The 27,494-nt window shown below is 53.4% G+C and overlaps 11 protein-coding genes across 11 annotated transcripts; 7 read left to right on the top strand and 4 right to left on the bottom strand.

The window, feature by feature from the left end:
- Window positions 1–7: 7 nt before the first annotated feature.
- CCOS01_07821 (uncharacterized protein) lies at window positions 8–1,497 on the top strand (the record flags this gene model as incomplete). The annotated part of the gene is made up of 4 exons (XM_060455984.1): window positions 8–190; window positions 253–749; window positions 808–885; window positions 945–1,497. The coding sequence occupies 4 exons, from the start codon at window positions 8–10 to the stop codon at window positions 1,495–1,497; spliced, it is 1,311 nt and encodes a 436-aa protein (XP_060313876.1).
- A 735-nt stretch (window positions 1,498–2,232) lies between these two features.
- On the top strand, window positions 2,233–3,180 carry CCOS01_07820 (uncharacterized protein; the record flags this gene model as incomplete). The annotated part of the gene is made up of 1 exon (XM_060455983.1): window positions 2,233–3,180. One exon carries the CDS (start codon window positions 2,233–2,235, stop codon window positions 3,178–3,180), a length of 948 nt encoding a protein of 315 aa, XP_060313875.1.
- A 1,467-nt stretch (window positions 3,181–4,647) lies between these two features.
- On the top strand, window positions 4,648–5,546 carry CCOS01_07819 (uncharacterized protein; the record flags this gene model as incomplete). Its single annotated transcript, XM_060455982.1, has 2 exons — window positions 4,648–5,151; window positions 5,373–5,546. The coding sequence occupies 2 exons, from the start codon at window positions 4,648–4,650 to the stop codon at window positions 5,544–5,546; spliced, it is 678 nt and encodes a 225-aa protein (XP_060313874.1).
- A 763-nt stretch (window positions 5,547–6,309) lies between these two features.
- On the top strand, window positions 6,310–7,896 carry CCOS01_07818 (SWIM zinc finger protein; the record flags this gene model as incomplete). Its single annotated transcript, XM_060455981.1, has 1 exon — window positions 6,310–7,896. One exon carries the CDS (start codon window positions 6,310–6,312, stop codon window positions 7,894–7,896), a length of 1,587 nt encoding a protein of 528 aa, XP_060313873.1.
- Window positions 7,897–8,366: 470 nt separating this feature from the next.
- Window positions 8,367–10,088, bottom strand: CCOS01_07817 (uncharacterized protein; the record flags this gene model as incomplete). The annotated part of the gene is made up of 1 exon (XM_060455980.1): window positions 8,367–10,088. The coding sequence occupies one exon, from the start codon at window positions 10,086–10,088 to the stop codon at window positions 8,367–8,369; it is 1,722 nt and encodes a 573-aa protein (XP_060313872.1).
- Window positions 10,089–12,939: 2,851 nt separating this feature from the next.
- On the top strand, window positions 12,940–13,119 carry CCOS01_07816 (uncharacterized protein; the record flags this gene model as incomplete). Its single annotated transcript, XM_060455979.1, has 1 exon — window positions 12,940–13,119. The coding sequence occupies one exon, from the start codon at window positions 12,940–12,942 to the stop codon at window positions 13,117–13,119; it is 180 nt and encodes a 59-aa protein (XP_060313871.1).
- A 3,262-nt stretch (window positions 13,120–16,381) lies between these two features.
- CCOS01_07815 (uncharacterized protein) lies at window positions 16,382–16,978 on the bottom strand (the record flags this gene model as incomplete). Its single annotated transcript, XM_060455978.1, has 1 exon — window positions 16,382–16,978. A coding segment is annotated over one exon (597 nt), but the record flags the coding sequence as incomplete, so codon positions are not given.
- A 1,005-nt stretch (window positions 16,979–17,983) lies between these two features.
- Window positions 17,984–20,610, top strand: CCOS01_07814 (uncharacterized protein; the record flags this gene model as incomplete). Its single annotated transcript, XM_060455977.1, has 6 exons — window positions 17,984–18,191; window positions 18,247–18,944; window positions 19,002–19,904; window positions 20,007–20,049; window positions 20,156–20,311; window positions 20,504–20,610. 6 exons carry the CDS (start codon window positions 17,984–17,986, stop codon window positions 20,608–20,610), a joined length of 2,115 nt encoding a protein of 704 aa, XP_060313869.1.
- A 1,099-nt stretch (window positions 20,611–21,709) lies between these two features.
- CCOS01_07813 (uncharacterized protein) lies at window positions 21,710–22,089 on the bottom strand (the record flags this gene model as incomplete). Its single annotated transcript, XM_060455976.1, has 2 exons — window positions 21,710–21,744; window positions 21,798–22,089. Coding segments are annotated over 2 exons (327 nt in total), but the record flags the coding sequence as incomplete, so codon positions are not given.
- A 1,754-nt stretch (window positions 22,090–23,843) lies between these two features.
- CCOS01_07812 (uncharacterized protein) lies at window positions 23,844–24,420 on the bottom strand (the record flags this gene model as incomplete). The annotated part of the gene is made up of 2 exons (XM_060455975.1): window positions 23,844–23,941; window positions 24,318–24,420. The coding sequence occupies 2 exons, from the start codon at window positions 24,418–24,420 to the stop codon at window positions 23,844–23,846; spliced, it is 201 nt and encodes a 66-aa protein (XP_060313867.1).
- A 684-nt stretch (window positions 24,421–25,104) lies between these two features.
- On the top strand, window positions 25,105–25,353 carry CCOS01_07811 (uncharacterized protein; the record flags this gene model as incomplete). Its single annotated transcript, XM_060455974.1, has 1 exon — window positions 25,105–25,353. A coding segment is annotated over one exon (249 nt), but the record flags the coding sequence as incomplete, so codon positions are not given.
- Between the last annotated feature and the right edge of the window lie 2,141 nt (window positions 25,354–27,494).

Genomic DNA, 27,494 nt, shown 5'->3' with positions numbered 1-27,494 from the left:
TTACAACATGGACGGCTCACTAGAAACACGAGTTCCGCACGATGATATCCAATACAGAGGCATGCAGCTCTTTGCTGTCCAGCTGTCCTTTATGCTCGCGGCCGGCTTCTTTGTCTTGGCAAGAGCCTACGTTAAAGTATGCATCGTCAAGAGCTTAGCCGTCGATGACTGGCTTATATTCGGGGCCATGGTTAGTACTGTTTCCGACCCTCTCATTTTTCCCTACTTGCCACTTACATGAACATCTCGCAGCTTGGTTACACAGCATACGGTGGCATCGCCCTCCACGGCATCACCAACGGTGCCACAGGAAAACACATCACAGAACTCACGGTCGACCAAGCCGCCGTCTCCCTCAGAGCCTGGTACATCTGCGAAGTCTTATACTCCCCGATAACGCTGGCGATCCGAACCTCGATCTGTCTCCTCCTCCTCCGTCTCGCTCTCAACAAAGTTCACCGCTGGATCATCTACGCCAACCTCGTCGTCGTCTGGATGATCTCCATCGCCTTCTTCTGCATCATGACCTTCCAGTGCATGCCTCCATCCTACTTTTGGAGGCAGCTGTACGGAGACCCGGGGTCGTGTATTAACTTCAACATAGTCCCGGACGCGACCATTGCACACAGCATCATCTCGGCGATATCAGATTGGTGCATGGGTTTGCTGCCGATTGCCCTCTTATGGAACGTCAACTTGAACCGGCGTACAAAGGCACTTGTTGCTGTTCTTTTGAGTATGGGCATGGTGTAAGTCAAGATATCCTCAATACCGTGGCGGAGCATCCTGTTGCTAACAAACATCTAGTGCTGGCGTTGCTCTTATAGTACGTATACCATATGTGAGACGTCTCGCCATCTCGGCAGACTTCCTCTACGAAACAATGTACGACCCCAAATGTCTGACTTGACAGGAGCACCTGGCTAACCTTTTCCCCTCCACAGCGACGTCGCCATCTGGAGTGTCCTGGAGCCGGCGCTAGGCATCATCGCGGCTTCGGTCACCAGTCTTCGGCCTCTCTTCCAGAACTGGGGTTTTGGATGGAGCAACAAGAGCAAACAATCTCGTCCGTCTGGCGCGGGCTGGGTCAATACGAGCGGCCACCCAGGAACGAAAGAAACGTCCGGCGCCATCGCCAGGGGAGGCAAATCCGAAAACTCGAATTCCACCGTACGGACATTCAATGACATTGACCGGGCCTTGTCCGGCACCGGGTCCGATATCGAGCTGAACAAGACGGTTCGGGACGACGGGCGGGACGAGTACGAGGAGTACGACGCGTCGAGGCCGTCTTCTGATCTCGGTCAGAGGAGCCACGTCCAGGAGACGCAGGCGCGCGACCGGCCGGTCATCAATGTCCGTACAACGATTGATATCATGTCGCACTCGAACCACTCAATTGATCAAGTTCTACCGCCGGCGGAATGCTCTGCTGGCGACAGGGAAGAAAAAGGGGCGCAAGGAGAGCCGGGGGATCGCCGGGGCAAGGTGATGTAGGCGATGTGTTATACCCATTTCATTACAGTCGTTGTTTTTCTTTTTCGTCGTAGAGTCCGGCTATAGATTGGGGTATATGGAGTTTGGGCGTGCTCATACCTCGCAGCAGGAATGTGTTATATAAAGAGGCTATACGCCTTCAGGCCGGGTAATTTGACCACAGGCTTTTTTTGAGGAATAACGAAGGAACGACATGGGATCGAGATGCTGGACTTGCTTTCGAAATGATTCGTTCAATGAACTGCATCCTCAGCGGTTCGTATTTAGAGGCGAATTGCAGTCTATTCGGGGCCAAATACTAATCCATCGTTCACATCGCAAGCTCGGCTCCGAACTACCACTTTTGGTATCGTGGAAGCATGTCGCAAGACCTCGCGGCAACTTTCTGGGTCCCGCTTCTCTGAGATGGCCTATTGATACGTCATCTCAATAATTTTCTTCAACTTCTGTGGCAACATGGCAATGGGCTCTGCGGATATGGTCGGATACCTGCATGTGGGAAATCTCCGACCACAGCCTCACGCTGGACGGGTTCGTTCGGTCCCGAGCTTACGAACTCGGAACAGCGCAGCCGTATGGAGATGTATAAAAGACATCTTCACTTGTAACGAGGCTTCCGAAGTCCAAATCCTAGGTGTGACACTCTTCGACTATTCGACCTTACCTAACTCTTCGAATCTCACCCACACTGTACATCGTCTTACATCCTCACTCCCCGAACAACAGAACTCCAACATGAAACAGATTCTCAGCCGGCCGGTCCTCACCGCAGCTTCACTCCTCTCGATGCTGCCACTCACATTCGCCCAGAATGCCCAAGTCAAAGTCTCATTCGACTCGACGTTCCGAACCGTCGCCCCCCCAAACGACGCCTTCGCACAAGACGCATCACACGTCCGCGTCGTATCAGCCATCCTCCTCACCCTCTCCCTCATCTTCGTCCTCATCTCCATCGCAGAGAGCAAGCGCTGGTCCTCCACCGTGCCCACGGCCCTGACCCTCGGCGCCGCGACCTGCGTTCTGCCCGAGGCCGTGGACAACTACCTCGCAAACTGCTACTGGTCGCAGTCACACGACCCGTCCCAGCTCATGTTCACCTTTCTCGGCCGCGAGTTCGATCTGTACGTCGGCATCATCTGGTGGTCCTTTGGCGCCGTGCTCGGATGCACCATCTTTGGCGCGCTCATGCGCGGGGTCAGCAATAAGACGCTGCTGGTGTTTCTTGGCCTCGCGGGTCTGTTCGACGTCGTACTGGAGGAGTGCCTGCTCAACTACGGCGGGCTATACCTCTACTACGGCCACCAACCCCTCGTGCTGTTTAGTTTGTTCCCCTGCTGGTGGGCATTCTGCAACGTCTCGGCCGTGTTCCTAGGCATCGCCATGACGTACCGGTACCGCGAGTGGTTCAACGGGTGGAAGAGCGTCTTTGTGCTGCCGATACTGCCCTTTTGTTACGTTGCGGGTTGGTCTCTGGCGGCTATGCCTACTGTATATGCTGTTCACGCTGACTATAAGCCCGTTATCACGCAGCTGTGTGGCATTCTTACATGTTGTTTGGCTTTGCTCCAGATTGGGGTCATTATGGATGTTGTTCTTGGGAGGCAGGTGTTTGAGTCCGGCCACACTTCAGGTCGCGTGGTTCGATTTGAGGAGAAGACGTGGTCGGTCAAGTCCCGCAAGTAGGCTGCGCATCGTAAGACTCACCTTTCGTAAAGGATTGGTGTTGGGAAGACAGGAGGTCGCCTGATCGAGAACAAACCTTTTCTTTTCAGAAGAGGCACAGTATTTTTGTGAAGAGTTCAGACAATAATTTCAGAATCTCTCATTTACCAGGAACGACATCCGCTGCAGGAACTGATTTGGCCATTAGACAACATGACTCTATGATTTGCTATCAATGTTGCCAGTTGCATCAAACTCTGAAATGTCAGAGTCATTGTGAGGTCGTTATCAATCAGGTATGAATCAGAGTTCTGCAAGCGGAAGCTTTACTTGACTGATGAGCAGAAACTGCACGTGGTTCCGAAAGGGATAGGCCAAAGTGTGCGCTACGAAGTGGCCGAAGCTCAGGGCATCTTGCGCTCGGCAGTAGATATCAGATGGCCTCCCTGTGCCGGTAACCTTAAACCCACCACTTTCCGCCCAAGAGACGATTGCGCGGCTTTTTGTGATCCCAATACAAACCATATTGCAATCTCTCTGCACTTCCGCTAGGTATACCTCCCAGGCTGGTTCAATCATCACTGTGTGACTACGAGTTTCATACTTATCCATCGATCACCATCGTCAGCCTGGCGTCATGTGACATAAAGGGACACCGCCCTGCTCTTGCCCAGGTATTCCCGGCCTAGACTTGGTACACTTTCTTTGTCGAGATACGTCACATCCTAAGCCCTGTTTTGCTCTGAAGTTTGGAAGATTGCCGAGTCCTGAGAGACAAGTTCACGTAGGCGGCTGTCGCGCCTGTCTGAAGGATGACTCTTAACTCCCATAGTGACACGACAGCACTTACACGGACTATGAATAGATCACGACGCTAGATGCCTCTACCAGTGATCCTGCGAAGCCCCTTTTGCCCCTGTCGTCTGCCTAAGGACCCATGGGAAAGCCTTTGATGCTTGGCTTTGGTCAAGCACTGCCGGTCAGTCCGTCAAAGGCTTCTGCGGCTGAGGAAGTGTCGCAGAGGCCGATGTCAAGTCCAACAGGCCTCAATCTATTCACGCCATCGTCGATCAAAGTGATTGGCTGTTTATCGGGAGCCGTACAAGAAGACGAATAAGATACCGTGATGATCCTGTCGCTGATCCAGTCTGGTTGGCTCTAGGTTGCACCGAACAAGTCCGAATACCCAACTGCCTAGGGTAGGGTAGACCAGGACCATCGTGAGGCCTCTCGGCCAAGGACCCCCTTCCTTCTGGCTTGTAAGGCGTTCCAACCGATTCCCGGGAGTTTGGAACCACAGAGGGAACAGCGGTCCTATGCTTCGAAGAAAGCCTTGTGAGGTGTTTATGACGGTCGTAGGAGCACGCTGCACAGCAAAATGGACCGGGTCGAAGAGGGCCGCGACAGTTGGAGGGATGCGGCCGGTGATGCGGCCAGAAGAAGGCTGTGATTTGGTGAAGTTGGATATCTCATGGAACCCAGAGCCTGATGGACGTCAGAAAGGGAAGAAAGTGGGGCGCGAACATATTCGTGGTCGCAGAAGCGGCCGGCCCGTTCGGGGCTGTGATTCCCGTTTTCGGCGTAGCCACGGTGGGGTCACTACCGGCCCGTTTGCGCGGCCCCCAGGCCCCAAGAGGCAGCGGTGACTGGACAGTTCAGAGAATGCCTGGGTTTTTATTGGGCACTCGGATTCTGGTCTCCTTTCTGGACCAATGGCAGCAGCGCATTCGTGGCTTGAGCCGTGGCTGGATGTACTCCAAGCCTGGGAAGGGAATTTCTGGGTGGGAATGGAAGGCTGCCCAGGAGCCCACGGCACCGCGACGGTGGACGACGGCCCTTCGGCGGTCGGCCGTGCGGTTCGGCCTTTGGGCGATAGACGCGACTCCACTTTTAACCTCTTCAACCGGGCCAGGGTACCTTACCCAGCACCCCGGCAGCCAGGATACTGCCTCTCTCAACTTCACTTCTCTTCTTACCATCGTCATCGTCAAAGTACGATTTATCGCAATCTGGCGAACCACAGCACAGAAATCAACGTATCTCTGCTCCAACATCTCATCGTTACAGCGCATTCTACGTTTCCCCCGGTGCCTTGTTGAGTCGTCCCTCCTTCCCTCCACCCGTTTTGCCGTACTTCGTCCTATGAATCGCGCCAGACGAGACCTTCTCGGTCAGTTATCCCGTTGTTCATGCGTCGTAGCTTTTCCCCCGAGACCCTGGACATGGGAAAAGAAGAGATCAATGCTCCTCCCCATGCCACGCGCGCGCCGCCGGTACGCCACACACGGCGCAAAGACCTTCGATCTGCGCAGTCCGATGTTTCTCTTTGGGCCCTGACCTTACTCTGCATTGCTTTCCCTTCTACCCAAACTTCTACGACCACCTGATGTGGAGTTTCACGACCCAAAACCTTGTCCCAACTCTTTTGCGCAGCGACAACTGTTTTGCGCCCTAGCCCGATCTTTTCCAAGCCCATCCAGCCTTTCCCGGCATGGTTGCTGAGCTCACGGCGCGCATCCAGACTTCGGTCTCGGCCAGAGCGAGCCGACCTCCCACATCCCTCCACCTCATCCCGCCTGATTTTTCTTCCCAGCAGCAACAGCGATCCCAGGATCAGGGGCCGGGTGAAGATGCAGGAAAGGAAAAAAGTATAGAAAATGGAATTGTTTCTAGAAGGTGATCTGATCAACTTCTCGCAAGACCAGGGCTGGGAAAGGAGGGATCCCGAACCGGCCAGTAGTCGTCCTCGGTTCTGCTCTTACTCCTTTCTACCGCACCCCTCCTCCTGCTATGCGTCATATCGTCCATCTCCATGGGACCTGCTCGCCCACCACTCGTGTGCGAGTACTCCCAGGACTCGGCTTGGTCATGTCTTCATCTGCCTCCTCCCGCTTCTCCCCCCCTGCTCCAACATCTCATCCAGCATCGCCAGCTTCGCCAACTAGCACTAGCATTGGGTCTCTGGGGGTCTTGTCACAGTTGGCCTCACTCCGCCCCCCCTTTTCTCCCTTCCCCCTTCCCATCCCCCCCCTGCCATCTGACCTTTGGATCCTATAAGTAACCCGTGAACCGATTCACCATGGAGACCCCTTCTTCATCAGCAGGCTCTGTGAAACATATAGAACTTAACTGCTCCCTCACACACCATAAATGTCTTCATCATCCTCTCCCACCCCCGTAGCCAAATTCAGAGAGCTCTCTCTGGGAAGAAGGATGCCTCCCACAACCAGAGCCCAGGCGCACCGGCAGTCCCTCAGCGATATTACCACCTCAGATTACTACAACGATGAGGACGACGGCGGCGGATACATAGACGACGATGGCGGCTCCAGCAGCTCCGAGCCAGAGTCCGATTCGGACTCGTCTCTCGTCGACGACGACGACCACTCCATCATCCGGTCCCCCTCCAAGCTCGTCTACAAGCTCGACACGCTCTCCCACGACGCCCGCTTGCGCGTCCGCGAGGCCTTCAAAGATCCCCCCCGCCTCTCGCTGCAGTACTGCCGTCTCAGGGACGACGTCTACGCCTTTCAAATGACGGAGCTCGTGCCCCGTTCCATCCGTATAGGATCCCCCGACAGCCCCTTCGCGACGCCCCGGTGCTCGTGCCGGGAACAGCAGCAAACGGCTGGCCCGCCCTGCAAGCACCTCCTCTGGCTACTGGATCAGCTCGTTAAGCAGACGCTCTACGATTACGACCCGGCATCCCCCCTGACCATGACCGCGGACGGCTACCCAGAGGAAATTGGCGACCCCTTTTCAGACATATCGGCCTTCCACCTTGACGTCCTGGCTGACGGCCTACGCTGTGACGTTGTCACCCCAGGCTCGGAAGAGGACTCTGAAAACACCGACTCGGACGAGGCAGAAGAAGACGAAAATCAACGGCAGCACCCGAACCCTCACCGCGTCGATGAAGCACGCGAGATGCTCTCAGCTGTTATGTCCTCGTCCTCTCCTGAAGACTACCGCCCAGACCTCTGCTCAAATCCGCCCTCCACGGGTAAGAAACCAGTCAAGCGCCGCGACCTCGAGGGCACAATCTTCCGCATGCTTCTCGCCAACAACGACTTCTTCCACTACTTCCTCTCCCAGATGCGCTCTACAGACCCCGTCAACGACCCCTTTCGCAAGCTCTCCCAGCGCGTCGACCGCGTTCTGCGCGAACTCGACTCCTACGCCACCACCTCCACCACCATCCCCTCCTCAGAAGGCGGCTCAGCAGAGGGCCCTCGTGACGTAGCCTGGGCCGCACGACACATCAGCGGTGTAATAGGCCTCGTCCGCACCTCAATATTTAAGCGCGATCGGCCCCTAGAACCCCAGGAGCGAACAAGCGCCGCCCGCACCCTAGTACACATCCTCGCCGCCGTCGTAGAGAGGAACCGCGACTTCGTGTCCCCGACGTCGACGACGAGGCCCGCCGCCATCGCCCGTCGAGACAAGAACCTCTTCCTCCGCCTCGTCGGGGACCGCGACGAAGACTTCGTCCTCGGGGTACTGAGTCTCCTCCCTCCCGACGCGGCGGCGCCATTCCTCCACAGCCTCGAAGACATCCTGGACCAGCTGGGCGTCAACGGTGCGCCGGCCACCTACGTCGAAAAATTCCGCTCCCTCATTGCTCGGCTGAGGAGGTCTGGAGGCAGCGGCTTAGCCATCACAAGTTCGCCTGGGGCGGGGTCGAAACGCCACGGACAGAGTCAGAGCCATGATCGGGGATCCAAGAGGATGAGGTGACGTGGGAGTACACGCAAACGTCCACGGGACCATATTCCTACACTGCATCCTTTTTTGTTGAAGATGGAAAGATAGGGAAGCACAGAGCGTTTCTCTGGACCTTGGGGAGGACAAGTCTCTTACCATATTTCTCTTCACTCTTGTGTCTGTGACACTCACTCCCTTTATCTATACTTATCATGTTCATGTATATCCCCTTGACACTACCTGTACTCCCACGGATCTTGTTTCTCATTTAGATTGCATGATTGTTAGAGGATGTAGCGCGCCAAGTCTCTAGGCAGTGACTTTGGTCAATTGGGTACTTGTCCAGGCATCTCATATTTCTGAGGTTTCTCCTCTCTTGTTCTGCAATACAATAAATACCATTATCTATCCCCGAGTCGTTCATTTCTAAGTGTATACATCTTTTCTGTTCTGTTCTGTTTCAGCCCTTGCAAAGCCATCTTTGGCCCGGTGTCTGTTCCTGTTTATAGCTCATCCCGAATCTTCTCTAGCTCATCTAATACGCTCTGTAAGCTAGGTCTGTCGAAGTGGTTCTCGCTCCATTCTCCGCTCGATTTTGAGTGGTCTCTCATGGCCATGAAACTCTCGGCCCACGCTATCTCACGTTTCCACCACGTCGCAGCAGCTTGTCGGATGTCCTTGGGTTCAGTCTTGTTCTCCTGACCTTTGAAAATAATTTTGTTGCCCTCTCTACCGATCTGGTCACCCAAGGTGGCACGACGGCCACTTGTGCAACGGTCGATGAGCGAGCGTAGTATCGGTGGCGTTCTGAGAAAGGCAGGAAAGTCGACGTCGGTCTCCCAGCGATAGGACTGCCACACAGCAGCTTGCTGAGGTGCGCTAGCTCCCTCAAAGATGCACCATAATACTCTCCCGAGCATGTACACCTCTGATGCCTCCTGCTCCCTTGGGCTGAGACATGCCCAGCAGATATTGTAGCCGTTGATTGGATTTGTATACTCCTCTCTTGCTTGCAGAGACTCGAAATCAGGACACAAGCGCCTCAATATGTCAGCATAGTGATCTCTGGTATCCTCGGGTATATCGTCATCGGTAGCTAATATGCGGATGTATTCGATAGCATTGATCTCTGGGGACGCAAATTCGCACCACACCCCGCGTTGTTCAAAGTCGACCATGACTGCATCTCTGTCCTTTGATAGGACGATGTTGTCGAGGCGGAGGTCAGGGTAGAATGTACCAGAGGTTCTACGGTGGTGCAGTACACCCGACGTAATCTGGATTGACCATTTGAGTTGTTCTGTTTGAGAAATCGTGTTGTGGATTCGTGAAAGAGGCACAATGTCTCTTAAAGTACCATAGTGATGATACTCAAGAGTAAAGCCGATGACAGCAACTTTGCTACCAAAAGTGCAACGCTTTGTGACGAGGTGTGCGGGACGTGACATGATGTTCTGGTGTGGTATTGTTGACAACAGAAGCTTAAGCTCATGGTACAAGTACTTGGTGTAACTTGTCAGTGTCTTCAAAATCCAGAGGCGACCTTTGATTTGAACAAGGCAGACACTGTCGTGGATCTGTTCGACAACATGAACCTCGGACAAGTCGATACATTGCGGTATCTGGGCTTCGGGTCCCCACATCTCAGCGAGGGCGGATGCCGAGAGAAGTTGACGTTCGAGGTAGTACGTGGGTGCAATATTGATCTCTATGGCTCTGACATCGAGAGAGATACCTTTGAAGACGATGCGGGAGCCAAATGGCACAGATCGTAAGAGCCCTTCTGGGTCAGGCAGTCGTTTTGTCCAGAATTGTAAAGCCCGAATAATGTGCTTGGATATGTTCAGCTTTTGAACTCGGGCGCGATCTTTGGTATGGAACGCCACATCCAAATCCAATAATTGCCGGATTTCGGGCGTTTGAGTTGACTGCTCTGGTACAAAGGCATCGAGACGCAGCGGCGGCGTTGGAAAGAGAAACGTAGGAAGGACGTAGAATTGCGTCCCGAGTCCAGTACAGCCATCGATGCGCCACAGAGGATTTGGCAGGGGGTCGAGGCTGTCAATGCGGTTTTTGGGATTCAGCTGGGAGTGCTCCCAGTCATCGGCTGGCGGAAGTCGATGTGGGATGCTACTATCATGGTGCTCGACTTCTGACAGAGAGACGTCCGTGAAGGCTGCTGTGGGGTGGATTATGTCGTGTATAATGTCCGATCCCAGATCCATCTTGTGACGGTAGTTGACAGGCTTGGGCAATGTTGAAATCAGACTAGCCAATGGCGCTCAACGTCATATAGCGAAGGTGTTTCACGGCATCAAGGAAGTTGATGGAAGATAGCGCAGAAGAAGGCGACAAGTGGCGCTTTGGAGGGGGGACGAAACTGTCAAATGACAGATGGACAAAATTTGGGTCTTTCCTGAGTCGTATATCACTGCAGAAGCAGAAAGTCAGCAGCGAGAAACACTATAGAGTTGTGTTACCACAACTGCGGTGACTGACAAACAAGGTGTTGACCGATGGCGGGGCGGCACGACGTTGCACCAGGCAATAGGCCGAATCATGAAATTTGGCGATACCGGTGACAAGGTACGCATGGACTGATGAGTTCTAGTGATCCAGGAAGTGATCGTGAGCGTGGGCTTGGGTATGGGCGTGGGGAATTTGCATGACAATGTTGGGTTCCGATTTGTGTGTTTGTGTGTTGCCCTGCATGCGTAGCTGCAGTTGGAAGGGGAGATGTGCCAGGTCCTTAAGCAGGGCGCCTGATTGGTCGAAAGGAAGGATGAACGGTCAAGATGAGGAGAAGAGCTGTGTTGGTTGACTCGGGGCCAATTGGCAAGAAACGAGTCGAGCACAAGTGCGAGGAAGATGCCAACCATACGATGCTGGCGGTAGAAGGTGGTGGATGTGAATGGCGATGTCACCTCGCAAATCTGCAGTCGCCCACTGAGAAGTGACAGTTCCCACCCTAGGCAGCTTCCATGTCCGCGAGCCGCACTAGTTGGACTCCCGTCGATCTGCTTGGCCAACGCCGTTGCAGCTTCCTGCCTTGTCTGCCTTGCGTAGGTGTGAACTTTTGATAGAGGCAAGAAGCGCCAGTTTAGGTAGTGTAAGGCGAACAAGCAGACGGTAAGGCATGCGTGCGTGTGTGAGCTTGGAAGGTGCCGCGGATTTATCTCCTTCGGTATGTGGCAAGGTGCTCAGCTGGGCAGGCAGACACGCTGGCAAGGCAGGCAACGGAAATCGGGGGGCAAAAGGCCGCTCCGTGGTTTCTTTTTCTCTTCTACATGGCCTCGGCCCGGCAGCCTCTCTCAACGCTATTGTTTCTTTTCCTGAGTCGCTACTTGCATCGATGTCAAGCCGCGGCCAGCCGTTTTTGTAAGACATGAAGGCAGCGTGCAGCAGCTTGGATCGGCGTTGTCTCGGTCGCGTTCGCGGGGAAGGCTTTTGCTCCCGTCGGGGGTACATATGGATGCGGGATTAGCTTGACTGCGTAGCTGGACAGATGGTAAGAAACAGCAAACAGGCAGAGAAGGGGCATCCGATCCATACAGAACAGATCGAATCAAATAGCTTTAGAGTGAGCAACAAGGTGATGGGAACGGCTATATGGCGAGCTGAAGGTTGGAAGCTGGCAGCCGCAAGAGTCTCCAGAGTCAGTGTAAACATGGTCAGAACAGGAAGCTTGCAGAATGCAGGAAATAAGCAAATGGCGGTAGGGCCTAGGTAATCATTAATGCAACTTGCCTCGGTGCAGATCTCAAAAATAAGTATTATACCCAAGTATTGTTCAACGTGCTATCTGCCCGTCTAGCGAAAGTGGAAAGTGCAGGCATCTCGCTTCGTACTTACATGAGGTAAATGTACGGATAAAACAGGCGAGAGATCCGAAGGTAGGTGCGTCGAGGATGAAGTACCTTCTCGTGCCTCTCAGTCTGTTAGTCGTTTGAGCAGACGGAAGAATGCAACTTGGTCATATATCAACAAATGCAGGACGCTTGCGGTGTCACTGCTCTGGCTGCTTGAGACTTGTTCAGTCCAAATAAAGTTGACAATGCAGTCGCCTTATGGAGGTCTTTGTTCGTTAGGTATGGTTAGCCAATACGGAGGAAGCACACAACCTAATTGAATGGAAGCTAAGGCACCCGAGTGAAGGTAAGGAAGCCAAGGTGGTTAGGCCACAGGTGAAGTTAGGTAAGGTAAGGTAAGGTGAGGTGAGGCAAGGTACCTTAAGGTAGGAAGGGACGGGACGGTCCTTGCCTCCGCTACTTCCACGACTCAGAAACGTGCTTGCATTTGGGTGCAATGTAAGTGACATGAGGGAGGAAGTACCTTACCTACCTACCTTACCTGACTTGAGGTGGTTACCTACATTACCTTATTCTTGCTGTCCTGCCACTTGCTCAAAGTGGTGATGGCGCACTAGCGCCTGCTTGCCTGCTTTCCTCCTGCAGCATAACCTGGAAGGTTGGTACCGCCTCTTACCTACCATCATGGAAGGTACCTTAGACAAGGCATTTTGAGGTTTCAAGGTGCCTACCTAGGTATTCGCTTGACCTACTGGGCTACCTCAGGCAGATACAATCCCTTTGTCCGAAAGCGTCGCGACTTGGCATCTCAACGTCCCTCCAGGTGCAAGTGGCACTGTAAGCGCAAGCACCTCTTCCATTTTCCTCAAAAAACCTAAGGTAACGTAAGGTATTCTCTCGTGAGCTTTCCTGAAATGAGTCGTTGATTCATGTAGCCTTAACTCAACACCGGCCTCCCGGCTTCGACGTTAGAAAAGGCCTGAGCACACACCGACACTCCGTACTTCTCGGCCGGTCGGATGAAGAACCTCAACCATGGACGTGTCGCCCGGCACATGAAGCTTTGACTTTGCATTCGGACCACCCGACCCGGTCTGCACTCCACGTGACGAAATCGGTGCCGTACCTGTGAGCGGAGATGAAGCTCCCTTCCATTCCTCGCCTTTGTATCGGTAGCTGCCTCCCGCTCTCACATCACCCAGTCACGGCAAACCTCAACACTTCCAACTGTCGATTCTTGCGTCCCTAGGTGCTCTTTTCTCGCTGCATGCTGCCATTCCACCACGCCACTCGTCTGCTTCTCCCACCGTCGTTGGTTCGCATCTCTGCGAGGGGTAGCTTCTGGACCACCTGGCCCGCGCCGGCAGTCCCATCCACATACTTGGGGGTCACCTTGACCGCGAAGTGGGTTGCATTGCCGCCGATGCTCGATGCGACTTTGTCATAACCTCCGGAGTACCCTCCGGCCCACCACTACGTTCAACCCCGGGAACCTCAGCCAAAATCCGATGAGGACAAGGTCGAATTGTCTCGACCGACCTCGCAAACGTCATCCATTGTACGGAGTAGACCCCTCAACAATTCATCAAGGACTGGTCAAGTGGACGAAGGTCTGGAGCACTTTCAACGGCGCTATGGCCGCCGAGCTGCATCTCGGCCAGAAGCCGCTCTTCGCTGGGGGTCCGACAAGGCTCGTCGTTCCGCAGTACACTGCACTAAGGTATTTCCTTGCCAACTGTCCTCAAGCAAATCACTGAACGCCACGAATCGTTAGACCAAGACCAACATAGTCAGCCTCTGCTTTGCTGCTCCTCTGCACAAATCTGCGGTTGGCATACGTTGCAGTTGACGATGTTCATCCTCACCGGGTGGATACATCCACTCCATGGGCCGATGCTGGTACCCGACTGTCCCGTCCACCAGCTCGGCCCCTGGACTTGACCGATGTGCAAGGTTGTCCTTGTTCCGCCGGAGACTAGAGCAACGGGACATCTTCCGTAATCACCGGAGCATGCATGCGCAGCCGCTTCATGTACTATTATGGGATGCTGAAAAGGACCCGATAGCTAAGGTAGGTTTGAACCGACTCAACCAAAAAAGAAGTCCGCGCAGAATTCACTAATACAATCTGTAGGCCCCATGTCCGCCTAGGTACCCGAAAACTCTCCCCGCCCGTTCGGACACGATCGCATGCTAGCGCATTGCAACCTGTCTTGTTCAGTGCCGAGTGCTCAGCAGATCTCAAGAATCGGCAGAGAAATGGATCATTATGCTCTTCTTCCGGTCTTACGCATTGTTTAGCGTCGCCCCGATTAGTTCTGCGACCCGTTGGAACTTTATGGCCATTGCAGTGCTCTATTTAGCCTGCGAGGCAGTCTAATGAGATCTCGGCAAAAAAGATTCCAGCCAAAATTTCTTTAGTCCGGTAGTACTCCGTAATCATTCGTCAATCCGCAAATCGTCACCGGGCTAATTATGTGCAGCATAGTCTGTAAGCGGCCAACACACCCTGTTCACGAATCATCACCGCTCTGGCTGCAGCTTGGGGAATCGATACTGTGGTACCCGACCAAAGTATGGATACAATGTTGAGCATCGAAACATAGCACGAGGCAGAGCTAGACACACCAATGGCTGGCAACCTCCGACGGAAATGGGCGGTACGGAATAGCGCTGGGGTTCGTGGGTTTGGGGGCATGCCACGGCACATAATCTCACTTGGCTATCGCCTGGCCTTGCTGGGGTGAATCCACACACTTTCACGGGTCGAGTCTCTGGTCTGTCGAGCGACCATCCACAAGCGAGGCTCCCGACTCACCGGTTGCCCATTCGAGCTTAAACTCTCCACGGTCTCCTGCGTCCCACCAGAACTTGGTGTTCCTCGTCGTTAATGCCTGCTCTGAAGCAGCAAATTGCAACCGTGTTCACTGTTGGCAGGCCGATTTTGTGCATCTCACAATCACCGAGGCGTGGTTCAGGGATCCAACTTTTACACATCCGCTCTTTGTGGCCATCTCGCAACGCTCTTACTTCACTTCGCCTCACTCGACTGTTACGGCGGCCTGCAGAGGAACGTCAGACGCTGATTTGATACGAGACCGTTAGCGGGTGGTTCCCTGACCTCATCAGCTGCATCGACAGAGGCTGCCATCATTGGTGACGCCCGCGCATGCAGGGCTTTGCTTTCGACAGGCGCTTTTACCTGTGAAATGGCCGAATTTGTTGACCGACATATTTTCTCGAGATGAATGTCAAAAGTTTGCTCTCAGCCGGGACACCAATTCGCAGGGCCCGCACGCAATGCACCCTTTTGACCTACGGCTGCTGGGGGGATCGACTTTTCGCGGCCAAGACGCCGTGCGGCCGTCGACTTTCTGCGACTGCGGGTATGCTTGCAGTTTCGTAATGGTAATTAGTCTCCAACATTGGCTGCTCGTGAGCGGATTTTATGGGAATTTCGCCTTTCCAACAACAATCCGCCTCTCGGGCAACACGCCAGGACCAGGGGCTGCGGGGTGGTTAAAGGCGGTCAAGGCCTTTTTGAGCAAACATGGGGCTGTCCAAAGTGCGTATTCTGCTGCATGCTTCACTTTCTGACAGCCGGCAGGTTCCTTTACCGGCGCTCCGAGGGGCGGCCCAACAGTACGGCCAGGCCTAGTCAGGCCAGACCGTGGTGGTGGTGGACGTACACCCGGTTACTGGGGCAGAGCGGCTACATCATCGTCAAGAGCTGAAGATGTTAATTTCACTCAATCATGTGCAAGCTACAGGCTGAATCGACTGATCGATCGACTGACAGGTTTCTGAACGGACCAATCATTTTGTTAGATGAACCAACTGGGCTGTTGACGACCCAGAACGAAAACGAAGCTCTTCACAAGAAATGTTTTCCTTGCCCCTTTCGTGGGACGGGTTCTTCTTCATCTTTTGCCCCGTCCATATCCAGAGGCGGCACAGCAAGTCGGGTGTGCCTAGCATATGTTCGTCAGCTTTCTGGAAGCACTCTCACTCCCGGAAAAGCGGTGACAATCTGTGGATCGGGTTGAATACGCATTGTCAGAGGGGGGGAAAACCACGAGGCTGTTCTTAGCCAACCTAAGCATACACACGCATCCCTAGACTTGCAGGCTGCTCGAGCGATCTAACTAAACGAGGGTAAGTAGGCAAAGGGTGTCAGACTCTCGGGACCGTGGCGCATTACAATGGAACGTCGAGAAGCACAGAGGTTATATCGGAAAAAGAGACGATTAGGGAGCCAAATCTGGGGGGTTGCGGCCGCACGCATGGTGGTTGGTTGCCTCGGCCTTTTGGTAACATGGCGCACATTGCTAGCCGGGCGATGGAAATGTGATGACTCCCAGTCCTAGATCACGTCGTCGCCCGCATGGGATCTTTCATGGCGCTTCACGTAAGCACACGCATCCGAATCCACATCTCTTGGCCAGACAGGAGACAGGACAGCCTTGGGCATCCATCCGCCTCCCGAGACCAACCGATCAACAGTGTGTGAAGTTGTAGCGGTCTTTGCAATCGTTGGCTAGCAATCGTAACAACCTTCGCCGTGAGCAACAGTCAGAAGCATCAGCAGATCCAGCATCAGAAGTGTCTCGACACTTGATTGGCCTAGCGTTTGGCCCTTCCATGCAGACGAAGCAAACGGCACCTGTTGGTTACACAAAAAGAGGCGGAAGTGAAGGCTAGAAACAGGATCAGCAGCGCTCACAACAGTCGGTTCCATGGTGTTCTTTCCACCACCCCTGTCGCCTTATTCCCATCAGACGGGCAGCCTGAAATCCATCCACTCGGCAGGGGCGGGAAGATGCTCGGCTCCTCTTCTCGCGTGGCGTGGTCTCAAGAACCCCTGTCCTCTCATGAGTACCCCTCAGACCGGTGAAATACAATTCAGCACGGGTGCAGCCCACTTCCTCAACTTTCCTCTCACCGAGTCTTCTCACTTCAGCCTCGACTCCTTCGAACTGACCGACCGACCGACCAGCACAGGATACGCCAATCGCCAGTACCAGAGTCTCTATCGGCACGCTCTCTGATTCTAGCCTGCCAGCGCGCGCAACGCTGTGCTCCACCGAAGGAGACATCGCACAAAGCAAACAACGAGAACGACAGCGTCTCGAATTTGCGCCAGACGGGCGAAACATCCAGGCGACTAGGCTCAGGCCACGGCCAGCAGTATCTGCGACATCCGTCAAGGCCGAGGAGCAACGGCTGCAGAAACCGACAGAGAGAGACAGCGGCAGCAGGAGTACCCCCCTCAGAGAAAAAAGAGAGTGAGGGAAAGAAAAAAAAAAGAGCAGAGCGGCATACGCATACCTCCAAGCACAAGCACGCACACGCACGCAGCAGCAAGACTTGCCGTCTTTTCCTTTGGTTCATCCCCCCCCAGTTTCGGCCGAGTGTATGCTGTCAAGCAGGCCTGTCTGTCTCTCTTCACAACGGCATTCTAGCCTGACTCCCTACCTCCATTTCCACTCCTCTGTATTCCACGCCGAGTAGTTCTTCCTCCGCCTTTTGTTCCTGGCCGAGTCATCAACCCTCCTTTCCTTTCCCCTACCATACCCTCTTTCCTGTACTCCACTCGCGCACAAGGGGTGCCATTATGTGGCAATGGCTCTCGTGAGACCGTAACTCCCTCCCCCACCCCCTCCCGGTGAGGCGCAATTTTCTACGCTCCCCTTGTGCTTCGCTGTGCCTGCTCACTCCTACTGCTTGCTGCTTGTCTCTGCCGTATACCTTATACAGGTCACAGATTGTGGTACTTGGCCTCGCTACTAGGCTCTGTCCAACACACCCTCTCTCGTTGCATCAATCATGGTAAGAGATGTCCCTGCTTCCCGGCTGGCGGCAGCGTGCATGGGATATATCACCGATCTTCCCCAATGTCATTTGAGCCCAGCCGCTGTCCCAGCACCCGCATCATTTCACACACATCGTTCCCTTATATCTTTGTTAGCCCTGGCTGTTCCCGTTTGCTCTGGCAATTCTATCCCTTCCTCTGCCCTATTGCACTTTGAACGTGCGGTGGATTGATTTCATCTTAGAATCACAATCATCTCAGAAAGCGCCGGGTCCCCGGCCCCGAAGACGACTCTTCAATAGTGCCGGGACATCACAGCTCTTCGCCTTCTCCATATGCCAATATACACTTCTCTACCCTTCACCCCGAGACCCAAATCCTGATTAACCAAGTCGCGGACCTATACAACATTCCTGGTTTCCGGCTTCACCAAATCCTTTCCAACACCTCGCAAATAGAAAACGCTCACAAGAGACAACGGCTTGTATCAGGCTACTCCATGTCTTCTCAGTACGCAGGAGGCTCTCTTCCTGAGGACTATGAAGAGAAGGCTCCACACATTGGGCAGCATGGCCTTGCCAACGTCGAACTAGATCGTTCTTCAGGGTTTCCAGGTCCTGTCGTCAATGGATTAACACAGGGGATGCAGACGCTGGCATTGGCGTTCTGCCAAAACTGTTGGAGCACCTGTGCTGTTACCAATGATGGTATGTATTGCGGCGTATCAAACAATCGTTCAACCCTTGCTGATCCAATAACCAGGTTATCAGCCCCTTCCTGGGTCAGAGGTTGCTACTTATGACTATGGAACCAACAGTAACAGACCCTATGAGGTTGAGAAACCCCCTTCAGCACAAGTTTCTCAACCAGACGTCTACGTCCCTCCTCCAGTTGTCTCTAACACCCAAAATCCATTTCCGGCCGGAGACAGCAATTTGCTGGGCTCCTATGTGTCCAGCTATCAACCTGTACATGAGGACCCTAATCAGACATTGGTGGCCCAACACTCCGGACCTGACACCGGTGTCTACGTGACTGGGGTATCGGCACCGTCCTTCTATTCCACAACACTCAGTGGTCATGTTGGTGGTGAACCCAGTTACTCGAACGCAAACACCCTTGATCGTCGCCTGACTTCGAGGGAGACTCTGCCGCCTACATACGGCGGCAACATGATGGATATGGTCATATCTCCAGCGTTACAAACTCCCACATCTGTGCCTGTTACGACTGCCAGATTTGCTATGGACTCAACATACCCCATGTCCTGTGTCAAGACTGAGGACATGGACGGGCCTATTGCCAACGCTCACGCCAACGCTAGTCTTGATGTTGTTTTCCCTAACCAGCGCCCACCAGCCGCAAAGCGTGGCCCTTTCAAGGACCAAAAGGCTCGGGAGGAGACAGCAGCAACAAGGAAGAACGGTTCTTGCATTCGATGCAAGATGCAGCGAGTGAGAGTAAGCATCACAGAGAGGTTTAGAATGGTGGATTCGACTGCTGACAAACGATATTAGTGTAAGACTGATCCAGATGATCCGAAAGGGCCGTGTCTAGGCTGCAAGCCAAGATCGAACAACAATCATCACAAACAACTTATCCGCCAGCCCTGTGTACGCCACAAAATCACGGAATGCCATTTCTTCAAAAAGGGTCAAGCACCTGGTTTCGAGTGGACCCAGCGTTTCAACAACGGCATTGTAGACAACATCAATAACTGGGCGTCGAATGAAGTGAGGATTGTGCGCTTGTGGGAGGGTTACACGCCCAGCAGTATGTGGGTTCAGCTCTCTGTTCGAGAATTCGTCCCACAACCGGGCGACAAGCTGGAACGGACTTGGGTTACCGAAGAAGGTGAAAAGAAGTCTGTGGCGATTCCCACGTATGCCATCACGAACCTGGACGACGCGCAGACGGCGTATGAAGATTATATCAAGAGAGGCGTCGTTGAATGCTTCAACTCGGTCGTGGAGAGTGTGATGGGTGTCAGGGATCGACTGCTCTTCGAGACCTACCTCAAAGCTTGGAAACTCTCGCAGGATCCTTCAACGGCTCAAGATGAGAAGGACCTTCTGCTTCAGACGCTGGAATTGTGGATGGCGGTCCGCTTGACGACGAAGTCAATAGAAATTGTTGGGGACGACACGCTCGGAATGACACGCGATATTCTGGACAGCAGCAGCCCGCAGCACGGACGCATCCCCCTTCCGCCGGTGATGGGAGCTCAATTGGATTTGGTCCTCATCCAGCATATACAGACGAGACTTCGACGAGAAATGCTGGAAAAGCTCCAAAAGATGACGCTGCAGAATAAGCAGAAGACTTGGTTGACCACCTACCTGGTGACGTTTATGTTGCTGCACAACATCGCTCTTGTGACGGATCACGATGCTTCATACGCCAGGAAGCATGGTATGAAGGTGAGTTGTGATGGGAGACCAGCAGGCTCTTCAGCTCAATGGGGGAGCAGCCATGAGTTGATTGGCAATGAGGTTGCTAACAAATGATTTTTGCCCTGGCAGACAAAATTCGCAAGGCAGACAGATGTCCAGGAATACCATATGGGTAAGTGAACAATAGCTGGCTGAGGCGCTTGCTTTATGTTCAGCGGTGGCCCAATCTGTTTGGCTTTTTGTTGAGTAAGACATGCTGACGAAAGCCTGACGAGCAGGAGGAACGATTCTCCTCGCGTACTTCCACTACTGCAACAAGGGAATCTACCCATTCTCCGAGGATTGCAGAGACCAGGACTTGCGGACGCTGGCCCAGCTGGACGACGACGCGGTGCAGTTTATCCACTACACGCGCGCAATGGCAATGCAAAACAGTCAGTGGCAGCCCATGTTTCCTAAACCAAGCCCCCCCCCCCCCTCCTTGTGACCGATACTGGAGTATTTTGGGGGTGGTGTCTGTGTGTCTGTGTGACTGTTCTGTGCTAGAGAGATGCGCATCCCTTGGATCGACAGTGTGACAGGCCAACCAACAAGCTGGGAGTGAAGACTGACGCGATTGAAACTAGAACGCGAATGGGAAGAGGTACAACGAGCCAACCAGTACGAGCAGCCATACTTCTTCGTCAGCCAGCTCTTCCAGCGAGACTGGCAGCCCCAAACCTGGGCATATTAATCGAGGTGGGTAGGTGGGCAGGTGGAGAGAGGGATGGAGGCTAGGAGATGAGGGGGAGGGCGATACTTTCCGTTCGGATCTTCCAGGTTGTTTTTACCGGGACTGGGGAGGGGTGCACACACTAAAGCGACGTGCAGAGGCGCAAAGCGGGAGGACCCAAAAGACAAGTCATTGGCTTTTAAAGGTTTGGCATTGAAGGCGGTGTTCATCTCATGCTTTCATTTTCTTCAGATTTGTTTTTTTTTTGTCATTCGTGAGCAGGCCGTTTGATACTTACTTATTCTTCTCGTTCGACCGGGACTCTTTGAATCGAAGAGGTCCACCTCGGTCTGTCTGTTTATTCTACGGAGCGATGGCGACGGCAATGGAGGGAGAATGCATACCGGTGGCTCTTTCCCATCCTTTTTCTTTCCTTTCATCTCACTTGCTCTACTGTTACTCTCAAGGGGAGATATCATGGCAGGTTTGCGTGTGGGCAGGGGAAGAAAAGAGAGAGGGGGAGGTTTCAACGAAGTTGACGACGATGACGATGGGTGGCAAAACATGATCAGCAGCCGAGGCTTGTTGTTTCTGTTGTCCATAGTAACTTTGTGTGTTTGTCCTCGTCCAATGGTTCCGTTCAGCGCATCGCCGTGCCAACATTGTGCATGTCCCATGATTGACTGTGGCGAATGCCAAATGTCGGCGTATTTTGTGCCGTGTTACACCGCGACATATAGGTCGGAACCTCCAAGAGTTCGCGATGGGCGTCAGAGACAAAATATGGTTGAAGCCGAGGAGTGAAAGACCCGGAGCTTATCGAGTTCAGGATTTTGCCTTTGGAGACTAGGAAGTTCCAGGTCGACCCCCACCTCTCGCTAATGGTTCAACCAGAGGATGGGCGCACATGATGTTTCACTGCGTTCTGATATGAAAAGCTCGAACACATCGTCTTGGTCGAGAATGGCTCGAGCTGTGCCGATCCGCCATGTGCATCGTTGGACAGGGTCCTGCAGGTGTTCTAACAGACGTGTGTCCGGTCGAATGGTGTGGAGTTGGCGCGGTTCTATTCGTAGAAATCCTTCACCGGCCCAATGCAGACTCCACTTTTCATCAGATTTCATATGCATCTCTGGTTCGCGGGCCGGTCCAGTGCTGTCAAAAAAAGTTAAAAAAATCCAAGACAAGATGAGAAAGATACACATCATATTCAGAGAATCTTTGTGTGTATACGCGCGCGCCAGGCCCAACTGACATGTTCGTGCGGTCGATGGGACATCGGAATGTTTCAAAGTCGGGTGGCAATCTGGGGGAGGACGGGAGGTTGAATGATGGATCAGCGGGATGGAGGATAGTGACTGGCGGGATGGGAACTGGGAGATGGGAATGTGGTGTGGTGTTGTCGACTAAGACATGTCGGGCAAGCAACTCGGATGCAATCCGGTCTGGACTTGATGTATTTCCCTGTTGGCTTGAGGGAGTATTTCGGATCCTAAGGGTGTGCAGGTCTGAGATGGTTGTCGGTAAGGCAGGCCTCGAACAAGCCTTGATTGACGGAGGGAGATGGGGGAGGGGGCGTGAGGAAGACGTGAAGAAGGAAGGAAATCCTTGAAGACCCCCCTCTCACCTTCTCTTTCTAAGTAGACGACATGCCGAACTGAAATTACAGTACGAAAAGCGAAAACAAAGAACAGATTCTTCCCGAGGTTCGCTGCATTTTCGTTTCCGCACTGCGGCCAGAATTCTCAAGGATGAAAGAAACAAACATTGGGTTGGGCGGTAAAGGGAAGAAACTCGGCGAGTTGCGCAAAATTGACCCTGAGCTTGCAGCACTTGAGGTCGCATGACGAGGTTGCTCGCATCTTTCCCGGCCGGGTCTTATTGTCTTTGCCGGCAGTTTCGGAGGAGTCACGATGGTGAAGGAGGGCAGGGCCAGGAGGTGAGGTGACGTTCAACCGGGAAAGTGTGGAGAACCAACGGGAAGTTGGGAATGCCTTACCTAAGGCAAGGTCCTCCCCTCCTCCTCCCCGCCGTGCCGCCGTCAACCTTGCTTTCCTTGGAGGTTCCTTCCAACTGAAATGGATGGGGCGCCGTGCACGTACCAGTCAAAGACCCATAAATTCCACATCGATATTCCCGACATGGAAGTGACTAGGGTGGGAACGCAGGGGTCCCTCGCTCATCGAAAAAAACGGGAGGTGCGACCGGAACGAACTGTAAGTGGTCCCAGCCATCGGCGTCAGGGGTTGCGGGTCTCCTGTCCCGTTCGCCTACCGCCCGGCTAGCTGCTTACCTTATTTTACATGGGTGTAGATGCAAGCGCATCCAGCAAAGTCCCAATATTGCAGACGACCATCTCTTTCCCCTCGTGCTGGGCCTATTCCTTCCTGCCTTACCGAGTACCTTACTCTTACCTTATCAATGATTCGCCATCACGAAGGCTTCCAGATTCCTCATTGAGATATATAACAACCTCAGTACCTCACCCAAGCACGCAGAGTATCATATTGATATGCCTGGTGTCTTTTCCTTTTCCTCCCGCCCCCCAATCTCGTACTTCAAGTTTTCCGGGCATGCCTTTTTCACTTGGAGCCCTCCACCGCTCGCTTCCTCTCGGCTGTGTTTGTTTGAGAATATTTCTTTTCTTTTCTTTTCGCATTACATGCTCGTTGTCTGCATGTCTCCAGTTGCGTGCATCTGTGGGACAAACGCCTCGCCTAGTGCCCACAGACGCATCGTCGCATCTGCACTTCAGTTATGGGTACGTACCTAAACCTACCTACCCGGGACCTCAGGGCACCTGCCTTCCATCTCTGCCCGGCTTTGTACAGCACAGTGGATGCTAATTCCGAGCATATTCTTTGTTGCTTTTGCTGCTGGACACCAGCTACGGTACCCATGCCACCGACTCCACGTTGAAACATGGATAGCTTAGACACACATCCTCCATTTCGCTCTCACGGTCTACCTATCGGTAAAGCTCAATGTGCCAGTCAGTCAACCAGAGTCCTGCGACTGTCTTGCGTGGCTTTTGAGCACACCAACTCCCTCTCCCTCTCTTCCAGACTCATCTTCGGGACTGCCTCTGTGGCCAGTTTTTTTTTTTTTTTTCCCTCATTCCCCTTTCGCATTCTCGACTCAGACCCTACCGGCGTGCAGCTTAGCACCTCTCCTGCGATACGCCGTCTGCTCTCAAGATGGCCGTCGGTTCTTACAATTCCTTGAGATCGAACGAGGTGGGACGAGCAAAACGGCTAGCAGCAGCGCCGATTGATTTGTTGAGGCGCTTCATCAATCTCGCAGAGCAAAGGAAAACCTGAGCGTCGGGTGACCAGGCCTTTGAACATTGATCCTATCGATTGGTCAAGGGCCGCGGGTCACTCATCGGGGCAATACGAGCACACGAATCGAATCGGACACCACCTACCATCGTCCCCGGAGCGCACAACTCGACTTGACGGCCCGGTTCAAGGCGCGAAGACGGGCGACAACACCAAGCAAGGCTCTGTGCCGTAGCTTAGTGCTCCCGATCACCCACCCAACCGTCATCGTCCCGAGGATTCGAATATGCCGTGTTACACGATGGCCGTAAGAGCTTCCAATTGTTCGTGCACCCAGCCCCGTCGCATTTTGATGCCCGCTCTCTCACTCTGCGCCTGCCTCGTCTGCGGATGTTTCAACAAGCAGCGGAGGCGCTCGCCACAAAACGTGTTTTTCCCACTGCGCATCGAGGTGGGATCGATCATGTCTCTGATCGCACACCCATTCCCCACCGCATTGGATTGCTGAAGTGCCTTCCCGACGCCGAGTGAGGTAGCTTTGGTGGTCCATGTTCGCCCAATGTCGACCTCACCACGCGTACCCTGCTGCTGCAATCTGGTGCCCGTGCTGTGCAGCTTGCCTCCTCTTATCCATCATGGTAACTCACAATCTGCATGGAAGCGTACGACTGTGGCATCGTTGCTAACAACGATGCATTCGACAACACATTGCAAACGGTGTGTCTTCGAGTCCGTCAAAGCTCCGTCACCTTTGCAACTTCAGCAGACCCAAATCGCGCCATGCGTGCTGCGAGAAGCTGGCTGGTCTGTCGCGCCACAACCCAACCTGATGTTTATTTCGCAGTATTTTTTGAACGCCCCTCCCCACAGTGTGCATCGCGGGCGATCAAATTGCTAGTTTACGGTTCTTAGCACAAGCAATGCACGGTTACGTACGTAACACCTACAATGGGCACATAGCACGTATCGGTAGCTCCCTTGTAGAGCCGCTGGCTTCCTCCCCATTCTAGCTCCGCGTTGTCTAGTTTGCGCTCTCTGGACGGCTACATATTGCATCCAAAGTGCTAATCTAATGTGCGTGTCCCTCCCTCCATTGCAACGGGTTGCTGCGTTTGTCGTTCTCATCCCTCGCAGCTTGCCACAACTTGCTACCCACCAAGGAGCGCATTCGAGAGACAATCAGAGTCATTGCAACCCCCCTCCCAGTCCCTGAGGACATTACCTTACTCTATGGAGCCCGTACGTACTCAATCTTTTCTTTCCCTGGTCCACCACTACTGTATCGGCTCCTCTCTTCTACATTGTTCTTCCGGTTCCATTCAAACCCCACTGGTCGTACAGAACGCATCTTCTATCGCTCTATCAGCTCTCGTCCTTTTTCCTCTTTTTCGACACCATCGTTCATGTCTCTTGCCTTGAGCAGAAGATATGCCCGGCGTGGATACCCAGGAAGCCAGAGGGTCGCCAGGTCAAGGGGAGATGAGGCACAACCGGCCTGAGATGGGGTGCGCAGTGCATCCTGGTTTTTTTTTTTTTTCTCTCTCTTCCCCTTCACTTCTTCGATTGTGTTTTATTCCCTTCCACATCAGGTTGGGGTTGGCCATCGCAATAACGGCCTAGCTCAGCCCGGACCAGCCCAGATCTTCTTTTCCTCACATATTGCTTCTTTCTCGCCGGGTACCTGCAAGAGCATGGTGCACTTTCCCACCCCCCTGGCGTTGCGCAAGTCCACCTGATGGGCTGGCCACTTATTCATACTTGCACTCGCAAAAGCCTCCACGCCTGGGAGAGCAATGAGAAAAAGAACACCAGGAAGAAAGAAAGAAAAAAAAGGCGGAGGAAATGAGAGAGGGAAAGAGAGAAAGAGTGAGAATGGCAAGTATTGATTAAGGTATTGCGTGGGCGTGTGGTGGAAGGCACTACGCATGTGATGTACGTAGTAAGGCAGGGAGGAGAGGTACCTTTGAAGTCGAGGTCAAGCAAGTGCAAATGTCCGTCCATCTTTCCGTCTTTTCCAATTCTCCCATCCTTCCTTCCAATTGCACCCCCCATGACATTCCGTGCAACGAGGTATCCGAACCTGCCTACAGATGCTTTTCTTTCCTTACCTTACCTACCTACCTTACCTTCCTTGTTCAACTTACAGATACTTGACGTTGGGTTACTTTACGCACCCATCTTCCATTTCATGTTTGGGAAGGAATGATCAATTATCGCAAGGCAAGGCAACGTAAGGGAATCTCGGCATGTACCCTCCCGTCCATCTTTGCTACATGGCAGTGGACTGTGGTGCACTTTGGCAGGCACCCTGCATCTGCATCTCCCTTCAAGTTCTGTTCTTGCCGTGCTACCTTACCTCAGGCCGGAACTCACCTTTTCGTGTTGCCGTCTACTTCGTACACCTTGAGGTAAAGTAGGTATTCCCCAAGTGTTGTCTCAAGGTAGGTAAGGTAAGATACGTTAGTTCCTTTCATTTACCTCGCCGCGCAGGCCTTGTCTTGGCCCATCCTGCCTTTCGATTTGGTCCTTGCCTGCGTTAGTTCCCAGGGTAGAAACTACCTGTGGTTGTTTTACTTTATTTTATTTTTTTCGCCAATTCACTCTCAATTGCCATTCGCATGCCTCTCTGGCCCGATGTGAGGTCGGGTTGGCTCCATCAGCACCTCCCTTCCGTTCTTTACCAGCTGCCTATGTTCCTCCGCTCTCGTCTGCAATTTCTTCTTCTTTTCACAACCAACTCCCCATGGCTTAAATGTCTTGATGACAATCTCACACCATCACCTCATTTCCTGTCTCTGGCTGGCCCTCCCAACGGCCTGGCTCACCTGCTACCTGCCCTTGCCGCTTTCCCGCGAACTAAGGTAAAGCAACATACCGCTGCTTCTTTGCGCGCGCATGCACACGCCCATATCTCTTTCTCGTCATCCACGCCCACATATCCACGCCCACCTACCTAGGTAGCCCACTCTACGCATGTGGCCGTCGACCGGGCCCGGATACCACCTAGAGGAAAGCCAGCTCTGTCTATATCCGTTCGTACAGCTTCGGTGCTCTGCTTCACGACCATATCTACTTACCCTTCAACAACTCCCTTCCCACCTTCGTTCCCGTGTGCAAAAACCCCTACACAGACAGGCGCAATTCGGGTAACCACTTTATGGGACCCATACATCGAGCAGCTTCCCGCTATCTCGCCTGTCGTCCCTACCCGTTCTGTCCTCCCTATTCCTTGCCACCGAATTCCCTGAGCCTGCCCTTTCTTGCTTCTGCTCCTGCTTTGCCGCTGAAATATCCTCTTCACCGACTGGCCTTGCCCGTGAAGCAAGTATATTAGGCTTCTGCCAGATCATGTCAGATCCTCGCCATCTCTCTCACAACCGTTTCTTCTCCAATCAACGCCATTGTCTTCCGCACCAGCCTTTGTCTTGTCTTCTCTTCTTCCCAATCCTTTATACAAGTCAGTCTCTGCCACGCCTACTCAGTCTCTTCCAGACGCTTCTCAACTTCAAGCACACCTTGGTAGTCATTGGCTCCGCCGTCACTACGTCCGCTTCTTCTTAAAGCTTGTTCCGAGCCTCAACCTGATTCAAAGTCGCTTTCTTCACGCCCACGCTTCTTGGCCTT

This window comes from Colletotrichum costaricense (assembly GCF_030867565.1).
Source record: "Colletotrichum costaricense strain IMI 309622 chromosome Unknown Scaffold_7.1, whole genome shotgun sequence".
NCBI lineage: Eukaryota > Fungi > Ascomycota > Sordariomycetes > Glomerellales > Glomerellaceae > Colletotrichum > Colletotrichum costaricense.
This window is presented reverse-complemented; position numbering and strand designations above follow the sequence as displayed.